The sequence below is a fragment of the Mobula birostris genome, chromosome 13, assembly GCF_030028105.1.
Source record: "Mobula birostris isolate sMobBir1 chromosome 13, sMobBir1.hap1, whole genome shotgun sequence".
NCBI classification, from domain to species: Eukaryota; Metazoa; Chordata; class Chondrichthyes; order Myliobatiformes; family Myliobatidae; genus Mobula; species Mobula birostris.
Window position 1 is genome coordinate 22,448,365 of NC_092382.1, and position 12,273 is coordinate 22,460,637.

At 46.2% G+C, this 12,273-nt stretch overlaps 1 protein-coding gene across 1 annotated transcript in view; it reads left to right on the forward strand.

Annotated features, from left to right (window-relative positions):
- The window catches only part of LOC140208507 (uncharacterized), a 108,995-nt gene that overhangs the window by 12,432 nt on the left and 84,290 nt on the right, over positions 1–12,273 (forward strand). Inside the window, 1 exon segment of the mRNA XM_072277231.1 lies at positions 10,049–10,296. Within this exon segment, the coding sequence (XP_072133332.1) occupies positions 10,049–10,296 (248 nt within the window).

The window sequence follows — 12,273 nt, forward strand, 5'->3', positions numbered from 1 at the left end:
TGCCGAAGTGTCATGATAATCTGACGTCTCTCTCCTCCACAGTCACTGGGTCTGAAACAGAGCTGCTGCATAGAGCTGTCTTATATAGAGGCAGCAGCAACCTGCACAGGTGTGCCGATGGTGGAGGATACCATCTTTACCTGGGACAAGGGTTATGTTACCTAATTACTCATCTTGTGGTAAAGTTTTGGGGTTTATTTAAGTTATTTAACCGGGAAATGGTGAATCCTATGATGAAGTCTATGTGTTTATTGTGAGAACTGGTGGTAGAGTTTCAGATTGCGTGAAATGGAAGATAATTGAGTTAATTAGCTTTTGGTTTGTCTAGGGGGATCAGCTTAGCGCTTTGGGTTCTTTTTTTGTTTAATTTGAGGGTGGCTGTTAACCAGACAGGTGACAACTGCAAGCTGTATATATATATATATATATATATATATATATATTGCATTTTTTAAAAAATTTCTTGTTTTGATGTGGACATCCAAGTTTTGATTTTCCACTATTTTTGTAAATAAAAGCACCTGAAACCATTTTTGCGACTCAAGCCATCTTGTTATTTTTCTTAGACAGTTGACCCACAGTTTTTGTGACAGACTGGTAAGAAGGCTCTTGGAAGGTTTCTGGGAATGGTTGGATATTATCGTAAGTTGTGTAAGAACTTTGCTGATATCGCTCTTCCTCTGACTAATCTCCTGAAGAAGGGTGAAAAGTCTGTTTGGACCGAGCCTTGTCAGGAAGCATTTGATCGATTGAAAGTTATTATTTGGGATTAGGCCAATCAATGTAGTGTCGTCAGCAAATTTAATTAACAGATTGGAGCTGTGGTTGGCGACACAAGTCATGGGTGCACAGAGAGTAAAGGAGGGGGCCAAGGAGACAACCCTGTGGGGCATGTGTGCTGAGGGTAAGAGAGACAGAGGTGAGGGAGCCCACTCTTACCACCTGCCGGTGATCTGACAGGAAGTCCAGGATCCAGCTGCACAAGGCAGGGAGAAGGCCGAGGTCTCTGAGCTTCTTGTCGATACTTCACGCCTTCGTATGGCTACTGCTCTGCCCATGACTGCAAGGAACTGCAGAGAACTTTGGTCTCATCTGGGAACATCATAGAAACAAGCCTCCCCTCTATGGACTCTTCCTACACTTCCCCTGCATTGGAAAAGCAGGCCATGTACTCAAAGATGCTGCAAACCCAATCCCCCATCGTGGAAGAGATACAAAAGCCTTAAAACGCGTACCACCAGGCTCATGGACAGCTTCCTGTCTGCGGTTGTAAGCCAAATTAATGGTCTCCGGTCCAATAAAATAGACTCAACCTCACAATGTAACTCGACGTGACCCTGCCCCATATATCTATCTGCACTGCACTTTCTCTGCAGCCACAATGCTTTGTTACAGGTATTGTTTTGTCGTATATCAGCTCAATGTACTGTTGTAATGTATTGATCTGTGTGGATGGTAGGTCAGGCAAGATTTTCACTGTAGCTCAGTACGTGATAAGAATAAACAAATTCCCCCTTTTAGTTTTGTGGAAATATCAGACAGACTGAGCTTCTGCTTTGGAACCACAGAAGGAAACTTAACTGTTGTCATTTCTGAGGAATGCAAATAAATAGAAAAGGCTTCAGTCTCGCATTACGATCTGCGGTAACTGGGATCAGGTGACCGGTGGTGGGTCTCCCAGACCAATTATCAGAATCAGGTTTAATAGCACTGGCAGATGTCATGTAATTTGTTGTCTCTGCGGCAGCAATAGAACCTAATTCATAACAATAGATTTTAAAAATTGATTTAAAATAAGAATATACATATTAAATAGTTAAATTATATAAGTAGTACAAAACAAAAAATTTAAAAATGTAATACTGTAAACTATTTTAATTGTGTGGAACTATTTGACTGAATGGGTTGTTGCTTTGGAAATTCTGGAGTGAAGCTGAACTAAACTGTACTAAAGTATAACTAAACTTATGAAAAGCTCAGATAAATACAAAAGGCTAAGTTCTCACATAAATGGGTCATATAGCCAGAAACATTGGCTGCTCTTCAGCAGGTAAAAACAGTGGAATGAGGCCTAATCCCAGGCCTCAGCCCAGTGGTTATGGTTTGAGGCCTAGGACGAGGTGAGAGAAAGCATTTGGCACGGACTAGAAGGGCCAAGTTGGCCTGTTTCTGTGCTGTAATTGTTATGTGGTTATATGGAAACATGCTGAAAATATTGCAGAATAAATCATTGTCCACCCACAACGAGAGGACGTGATAGATCCGGATCTCACTGCCTTTTCTGAACGGGCGAAAGATGAAGCTACACAGACACGTAGAGCAGTGACTGGCAGATGCTGCAGATTTGTGGAAAAACGTGAACAGGAAACAGGATCAGGTGACGGGTGGAGGGTCTCCCATCTGATCCGGTGACTCTGCTCTTCGCCCCTCACACGCTGCCCGACCCATCCGCCGCATTTCCCACATTATTCCATATTTACACCAGATACATTTTTACTTCTTCCCTCCATATCTTCCCCGTCCCTTTCCCTCCACCCCAAGGTCACAGAGTCACAGGCTCGATTCCCATCCTGGTCCAACACACAATTCAGACCCAAACCGGAAATGTGCAGGTTTCATTTAAATCTGTCCATGTTTATAAACACTAATTTCTATTCACATTCCTCCAGCCTCACTGGACAGGAACACTGAAACATCAAGTGAGAAACAGCAGGAGGTGGCCATTCAGCCCCTCTAACCATCAACAAGATGACAGCTGCTCTCCCATCTCAGCCACATGTTTCTGCCCGATCCTCATTTCCTCGATCCCTCCGGTCTCCACACATCTGCCGGCCTCTGTTTTATGTGAGGATGATCACTGAGTCTTCACCGGCCTCTGTGGTGGGGATTTACAGACATTCACCACCCTCGGAGTGGAGATGTTTCCCCTCATCTCAGTCCCGGACAGTCCACCCCCTTTTTCAGAGACTGGGATCCCTGGTTCAACCGGTACTGATGTTGTGCATTTCAATGTGTTCACCTCTCAGTCCTCGATTCACTAAATGAAAGGGTTATCACATTTGATCTTTCTTCATATGATGACCCACCACTCCAGGGATCAGTCTGGTGAATCTTCATTGCACTCTCTATAACAAATACTCTCTAACCTCTTTGTTAATCCTCTATGGAATTAATTTCTATCTTCTGCAGCCCCGTGTTGCCCCAACCACTCACCTCCCACCCCCGTCACTATTTCCACCTTCCCACCTTCCCACCTTCCCACCTCCCCCTCACCTGGATCCACCTCTCACTCCCCAGCTCTTGCCCCATCCCCACCCCTCACCTCTTTTCTCGGACTATTTCCCGTCCACTCTCAGTCCAGAGGGAGGGTCTCGGCCCGAAATGTTGACGGTCCATTTCCCTCCACAGATGCTGCCCGACCCACTGAGTTCCTCCGGCAGTTTGTTCTTTGGTCTGTGTGACCCGTGTTAGTGTGGGGAGCGGGATTTTACACCATATTCCCGGTACAGTCTCAACAAAACACAAATAATTGTCACTTTGCCCGGACCATTGGCCCCGCTTGCAGGGCAACAGTCTGCCGGTGTTTGCCCCCCAATGTGGTGAATCGCCACCACCGTGGGCTCAGACATTTCCACAGATGAGCCCCTCCTGTCCCCACCGGGACAAACATCCTGTCCGCCCCCTCTCTCCCCGTCTTCATCCTCTCCCTCCCCGGGGAACCGGCATCAAACCGACGGGCCGAGCGGTCTCCTCCTACCTCTCAGCGACACATCAGACTCCGGCCGCAGGAGACGCTTCACAAACGCCCCAACTTCCCTCGGAGGGAGATGGAAATAAATCAGAAAGCGGACATTTACTTTGACGGTTGTCCCGCCGTGACGGGAAGTTCGGGAGACGGAGTCAGCGGGGTAACGCCCTCTCGGCTGACCTGCCTCCTCTATTGGCTGGAAGCTGTGATTGACATCGCTTCGCACCAATGGGAATACCGCAGCGCCTATGTTGACAGCGGTGGGGGAGGGTCTGGTCACGTGATTAGTATCCCAGCCGTTAAACCGACCAAGCTCGAGCTCACCAGCGCGCGGGGCACAAAAGGCCCCGGATGATCGGTTGAGGTGAGAAGGGATCTCCGGGTTGGGGGTCTCACCGGGCGGCGTTTTCAACACCGACTTCGGGTAGTTGCTGTGACTCCGGACTCCGTGACCCGCAATCCCGGGACAGTCCTGCTCTCTTCCCTCTCTCTCAGCCCCACCATCCGTACACGGGCCCCGGGGAGCTTCCGGCTGATGAGGGAATGGGAACCGATGGGTCTCTCAGACAGAGCTGAGCTCCAGCTGTCTAAATGCAAGGATCGGGAACTCGGAGAAAGGGAACAAAATCTTTTACATCAGCTGTTGTGAAAATCACCTTTGTTCTGCCTCCAGTCACAAACAAGAGAAAATCTGCAGATGCTGGAAATCCGAGCAACACACACAAATTGCTGGAGGAACTCAGCATTAGTACTCTTTTCCATAGATGCTGCCTGGCCTGCTGAGTTCCCCCAGCATTTTGTGTCTGTTGCTTGTTCCACCCCCTCTTGTTCTGGACTTTCTACCCATGAGAACATGTTTTGTCCCACTCTCTCTGGGTACATAATGATATCAAACACCTTGTCCTGGGCAACAAGTAGCTTTCACATCACAAATGTGCCAGACTCCAATGAGACAGACTACTGCCCTTCCCTTCATATTCATTGGCATTGCCATCACTGAGTTCACCACCGTCAGTCACCTGGGGGAGGGTTCAGGGGAAATATTTATGTACAATACAGAAACTGGTGTTACCTGTGTGTATTGTGGGGATGCAAAAGTTGCTGGAGAATTTGCAAGTGGGAAGAAGTGGAGTGATATTTGAAAATCTGACTTTTTATAGCATTATTTAGCAAGCAAATCAGATATGGACAGTGTGCAATTGCTCCAGTGAGAAAATCCTTCATTACCTGCTACAGACCTGTTACATACGTTGTGTGAGATTGCAGATCAAAATTATTACTGACAGTGATTTGCTAGCTGTTAAAATGAGTACCTCTATATATAAAATTCAGTGTGCACATGTTGTGTCGCCACTTTAAGGAGTTGGGGCTGGAAATGGATGAATTCCGTATCATCCGGGAGTCGGAAGGGGTGGGATAAAGAGAGGTGAGTTACACCCAAAGTGCAGGACACAGGAAACTGGGTGAGAGTGAGGAAGGGGAATGAGATTAAATAGCCATCGCAGAATACTGTTGTGGCCATCCCCCACAACAACAGGTAGGCCATAGATAGGGTGCAGAGGAGATTTATAAGGACTTTGCCTCGACAGGCGAGCATGCCTTATGAGAATATGTTGAGTGAACTTGGCCATTTTTCCTTGTAGTGACGGAGGATGAGAGGTGACCTGATAGAGGTGTACGAGATAATGAAAGGCATTGATTGTGTGGATAGTCTGAGGCTTTTTCCCAGGGCTGAAATGGCTAGCACGAGAGGGCATAGGTTTAAGGTGCTTGGAAGTAAATACAGAGGAGATGTCGGGGATAAGTTATTCATGCAGAGAGTGGTGAGTGCATGGAATGGGCTGCCGGCGGCAGTGGAGGAGGTGGAAACAATAACGTATTTTCAGAGACTCCTGGATGGGTACATGGAGCTTAGAAAAGTAAAGGGCTCTGGGTAAGCCTCGGTAGCTCTAAGGTAGGGACATGTTTGGCACAGCTTTGTGGGCCGAAGAGCCTGTTTTGTGCTGTAGGTTTTCTATGTTTTTTTTATGTTCTATGTATTCTACCACTTTAGAAACTGTTGGGGGGAGGAGATTACGTGGCAGAGGAAAGTCAAAGAGGTGATAGGGGATTTGCTAGTTAGGGGAACAGAACTAGAAGGGGACTGATATCCTAGTGTTAAGGCTTGCTTGTGCTAGTGTGGTGGGTGGGGGGGGGGGTGTTAAACCAAAGTTGTAGAGGGGATGGGAGCCAGAATGCCAGGTAATAGAGAGGGTGAATTGAATTGACTTTCTTACTTACATCCTTCACATGCATGAGGAGTAAAAATCTGTGTTGCATCTCCATCTAAATGTGCAATGTGCAATTTATAGTAATTTATAATAGAACAGGACAGTCAATATAACATAGAAATACAGTTGTATCAGCATGAATTAAGCAGTGTGATGACCTGATAGAAGAAGCCTGTTGGTTCTGGCTTTTATGCTGCAGTACTGTTTCCCGGATGGTAGCAGCTTGGAACAGTCTGTGGTTCGGTTGAGTAGGGTCCCCAGTGGTCCTCTGGGCCCCTTTTACACACCTGTCCCTGTAAATGTCCTGAATCATGGGCAGTTCACAACTACAGATGCGCTGGGCTGTCCGCACCACTCTCTGCAGGTTCCTGTGATTAAGGGAAGTACAGTTCCCATACCAGGCAGTGATGCAGCCAGTCAGGATCTCTCAGTTGTGACCCTGTAGAAAGTTCTTAGGATTTGGGGCCCCATCCCAAACTTCTTCAACCGTCTGACATGAAGGAGGCACTGCTGTGCCTTTTTCACCACACAGCTGGTATGTACAGACCACATGAGATCCTCGGTGATGTGTATGCCGAGGAACTTAAAGCTGTTCACCCTCTCAACCCCAGATCCATTGGTGTAAATAGGGGTTAGCCTGTCTCCATTCCTCCTGTCGTCCACAATCAGCTCCTTTGTTTTTGTGGCAATGAGGGAGAGGTTGTTTTCTTGACACCAGGCAAATGCTGTTCAGACCTCAGGGCAGGGAATTGTGATCTTGTTGACATGACTGGGACTTGTTTGCACCCAACAATCTGAGGAATTTGGAGGAACAAATTAGCAAGAGAGATCGCAGACTATGCCAATGCTTGATATACTAAATGATTTTAAATTTCCATAGATTGACGTGACTCCCAGATGTAAAAGGACTAGATGGGGTAGAGTTTGTCAGATGTGCCATTAATCAGCACATAGAATTCCCAGCATAGAAATGTGCAATAAGCTATTAGAAAATAATCCAGGGCTAGTGACAGAATATTAGTGTATGGGAACACTTTGCATCTAGTGATCATATTGCCATGAGATTCCAAGTTAACATGGAAAAAGAAAGGACTGAACCATGGGTCGAGATTCTAAATTGGAGAAAGGTCAATTCTGATGGTATCAGAATGGATCTGACAAGTGTGGACAGGCTGTTTTCTGGCAAAGGAGTACTTGGTAAGTGGGAGGTCTTCAGAAGTGAAATTCTGAGGGTGTAGAGTTTGTATGTGCCTGTCAAAATAAAAGTTGAAAGGTAACTGGTGCAGGGAACCTTGGTTTTCAAGAGATATTGAGGCCCTGGATATTTTGTTCCTTCAAATGCCTCAGACTGTTGGGTGCTACAAAGACTCATTAGTGACTACAATATCATAATTCCACACCCTGAACTCATCTGACATCTTTTTTAGTCATTTTCTGTTGCTTTCTAAAAGCTTCCCAATAGATTTTGCTCTTTTGTTTGCCCTCTCTTTGCTTTTTATGTTGGCTTTGGCTTCTCATTTCATCCACGGTTGTGTCCTCCTGCCTTTCTAATGCTTCCACTTCTTTGGGATGTATCGATCACTCAGCTCCCGAATTGCTCCCAGAAACTCCAGCCATCGCTGCTCCATCATCATTCTTACCAGCTTCCCCTCCCAATCACGTTTGGCCAGTTCAGTACAGAAACATGCCCACTCTGGACGATCAGAATGGTAATCTGTATGAGGAGACAAAATATATGGGGGAGATTTTAAATATTATTTTTTGCATCCACATTTACTCAGGAGATGGACACAGAGTCTATAGAAGTGAGGCAAAATGGCATCAACTTCATGGACCCTGTACAGATTACAGAGGTGGAGGTGCTTGCTGTCTTAAGGCAAATTAGCGTGGATAAATCCCCAGGGCCTGACAAGTTGTTCCATGGGACTCTGCGGAAAACAAGTGCAGAAATTGTCAGGACCCAAGCACAGATATTTAAATAATCCTTAGTGACTGGTGTGGTACTGGAGGATTGGAGGACAGCCAATGTTGTTCCGCTGTTCAAGAAAGGCTCTAAAAATAAACTAGGAAGTTGTACATCAGTGAGGTTGACATCAGTAGTGGGAAAGTCATTGGAACTTACGTGCAGGAACCAGATATATAAGTATTTGGATAGATAGATTAAGGATAGGCAGCATGGCTTTGTGCATGGTAGGTCATGTCTAACCAATCTAATAGAGTCTCTCGAGGAAGTTATCAGGAAAGTGGATGAAGGCAAGGCAGTGGATGTTGTCTACATGGACTTTAGCAAGGCACTTGACAAAGTCTCATATGGGAAGTGGGTCAAGAAGGTTCGGTCACTCAGCATTCAAGATAAGATAGTAAATTGCATGAGACACTGGTTTTGGGAGAAGCCGATGGTTGCCTCTCTGACCGGAGGCCTGTGACTAGTGGTTTGCCACAGGGATCGGTGCTGGATCTGTTGTTGTTTGTCATCTAGATCAGTAATCTGGATGATAGTGTGGTTAACTGGATCAGCAGATTTCTGGATGACACTGAGATTGGGGGTGTAGTGGACAGTGAGGAAGGGTATAATGGCTTGCAGTGTGATCTGGACCAGCTGGAGAAATGCAAAATGGAATTTAATGGAGACAAGTGCGAGGTGTTGCATTTTGGTGGGACCTGGGTCTTACACAGTGAATGGTCAGGCACTGAGGATTGCTGTAGAAGAAAGGGATCTGGGAATACATGTCCATAACTCACTGAAAGTGGTGACACAGTTAAATAGGGACGGAAAGAAAGATTTTGGCATATTGGCCTTCATGAACCAAAGTACTGAGTACAGGAGATGGATGTTATGTTCACACTGCACAAGACATTGGTGAGGCCTAATTTGGAGTGTTGTGTGCAGTTTTATCACCTACCTACAGGAAAGATGTAAAAGAGGTTGAAAGAGTTCAGAGAAAATTCACAAGGATGTTGCCAGGCCTGGAGGACTTGGGTTATAAGGAAAGATTGAACAGGTCAGGACTTTATTCCTTGGAATGTAGAAGCTCAAGGGGAGATTTGATGGAGGTGTGCCAAAATTATGAGGGTTATAGATGGGGTAAATGCAAGCTGGCTTTTTCCACTGAGATGGGGTGGGACTACAACCAGAGGCCATGGGTTAAGGGTGAAAGGTGAAACATGAAGGGGAACATGAGAGGAAAATTTTTCACACAGACGGTCATCCAGGTGTGGAATGAGCAGACAGTCCAACTGGTGCATGCGAGCTCAATTTCAACGTGTAACAAGTTTGTATAGGTACCTGGATGGTAGGGGTACAGGGGTAGATAGTTTAAATAGTTCAACACAAACTAGATGGGCCAAAGGGCCTGTTTGTGTGTTGTACTTTTCTATGACTCTGTGACAAGAACATTAAATAATACTAATGTTCGTTTAATTCCTTTTAACAGCTGTGCAGACCAACCATTCATCTGGGCAGAAAATGTTTTCATGGCTTTAAAACTGTGGCACTTTAAACTGACAGTAGATAAAAGAAAATCCCAGCTGTACGTCAACAAAGGGGAGAACCCATTCATCTGCTCAGACAGTGGGAATGGATTCAGTCGGTCATCTCAACTGAAGGTACATCAGCAAGTTCACACTGGGACAAGGCCATTCACCTGTTCTGTGTGTGAGAAGGGATTCAGTCGGTCTTCCCACCTGTGGACACACCGGTCAGTTCACTTCGAACAGAGGCTGGTCATCTGCTGAATTTGTGGGGAAGGATTCACTCGGTTATCTGACCTAATGGCTCACCAGCGAGTTCACACCGGGGAGCGGCCGTTCACCTGCTCAGACTGTGGGAAGGGATTTACTGTGTCATCTCAGTTACTGAGACACCAGTCAGTTCACACCGGGGAGTGGCCATTCACCTGCTCAGACTGTGGGAAGGGATTCACTCAGTCGTGTAACCTGAAGGTACATCAGAGAGTTCACACTGGAAAGAGGCCATTCACCTGCTCAGTCTGTGGGAAGGGATTCACTTGCTCATTTAATCTGAAGGTACATCAGCGAGTTCACACTGGGGAGAGGCCGTTCACCTGCTCAGACTGTGGGAAGGAATTCACTCAGTCATCTCAACTGATGGTACATCGGCGAGTTCACACTGGGGAGAGGCCGTTCACCTGCTCAGACTGTGGGAAGGGATTCACTGAGTCATATCAACTGAAGGTACATCAGAGAGTTCACTCTGGGGAGAGGCCGTTCACCTGCTCAGACTGTGGGAAGGGATTCACTCAGTCATCTCAACTGAAGGTACATCAGCGAATTCACACTGGGGTGAGGCCGTACACCTGCTCAGTCTGTGGAGAGGGTTTCACAAAGTCATCTGCTGTACTGAGACACCAGTCAGTTCACACTGGGGAGAGGCCATTCACCTGCTCAGTGTGTGGGAAGGGATTCGTAGAGTCATTTGAACTGAAGGTACATCAGCGAGTTCACACTGGGGAGAGGCCGTTCACCTGCTCAGACTGTGGGAAGGGATTCATTCAGTCATCTCATCTGAAGGCACATCAGCAAGTTCACACCGGGGAGAGGCCGTTCACCTGCTCAGACTGTGGGAAGGGCTTCACTTGCTCACCTCATCTACTGAGACACCAGTCAGTTCACACCAGGGAGTGACCATTAACTTGCTCAGTCTGTGGGAAGGGATTCAATTGGTCATTTCACATACTGACACACAAGGAAATGTTCGTTCACCTGCTCTGTCAGTGGGAAGGGATTCATTCAATCATCTCAACTGAAGGAACGTCTGCGTGTCCACACTGGGGAGAGGCCGATCACCTACTGTGAATGTGGGGAAGTACTCATGGTGGACATGGACTGTGCCTTTAAATGAGAGAGAGAGAGAAACTGCTTCGTAGCGTGTTTATTTAAGCAAGGTCAGATGACTCTCCCAGAGACACACAGTGGGACACCGGTTACGGCGACCGGTCAGTGAAAGGAGGCCAGTGACAGAGGAGTCACTGGATGGAACTTTCGAGTGCCCACAAGCGAGGATTGAGGATCGATCAGGGTAATTGATCAGTGGCTATCACGGTGTGTGGAAGGGCTGACCCTGTGGAGGCTACCGGTGTGTCTACCCTTGCCTGGGAGGTAGTTTACCCTCGAAGACGGTCCCCTTAGCGATAAGCTGCGTTTGGCTAACTCAAGAGTGGATTTGGAGCCTGACGACGGAAGATCAATGGGACCTGTTTACTCGTTCTTCTCCTAGTGTGGTTTTCACCTTGGATTACAAATACCCCATTCTCTCTCTCTCTCACACCAATTGAACTGAACTTCCTTACATTACCATTGTAAGACTTTAACTCTTGTCACCCGAGCTTTAACGAGTTTGGGAATTATATTTACACACAAGTATATGCATAACACTGCTAACTTTTGATTTACCTGGTTTAAGTTACTATATTAAGTAGTTACTAATATATAGTAGTTTTTAATATCAAAACCAGACTCCAGGTGTGCTCTATTGCTGCTGGTTCATTTAAACCGCTGCATTTACGTAACATAATTGGGGCCTGCGTCCGGGATATGAACAAATTGTTTGGGGGCTGAATTGATTGATTAATGATCGATCTGATTGGGGAAATCCCCTTTGATTTGTCTGAGTGGAAGATCAGCAGCAATGGAGGTTGATGGGTTTCTGACAAAGACAACTCCTGAAGCATTGGATGGCGCAAAGAGGGTTGTGCTGTTGGAAATCGATCAGAAATTAAAACTTCAGGTGAGCACTAAAATGAGGAAGGCTCAGATACAGACATTAATAGTGGAGTATTATGTATCTAAGGAAGTGTTTGATGGATATGTGACAGGGGAGTATTGTGTATCTAAGGAAGTGTTTGACGGAGATGTGACACTGGTGTATTATGTATCTAAGGAAGTGTTTGACGGAGATGTGACGGGAGTATTATGTATCTGAGGAAGTGTTTGACGGAAATGTGACAGCGGAGTATTATCTATCTAAGGAAGGTTTGACGGAGATGTGACAGCGGAGTATTATGTATCTGAGGAAGTGTTTGACAGAGATGTGACAGCGGAGTATTATCTATCTAAGGAAGGTTTGACGGAGATGTGTTGGAAATGTTTGCTGAAAGTAAACCTACTGAGACTGAGCTTCAGCTCCAGTTAGAAAAATTAAAGAGAGAGGCTGAGGATAAGCAAAGACAGCATGAGTTACGACTAAAACAGTTTGAGGCTGAGGAAGCGGACAAACAGAGGAAAGAGGCAGAAAGA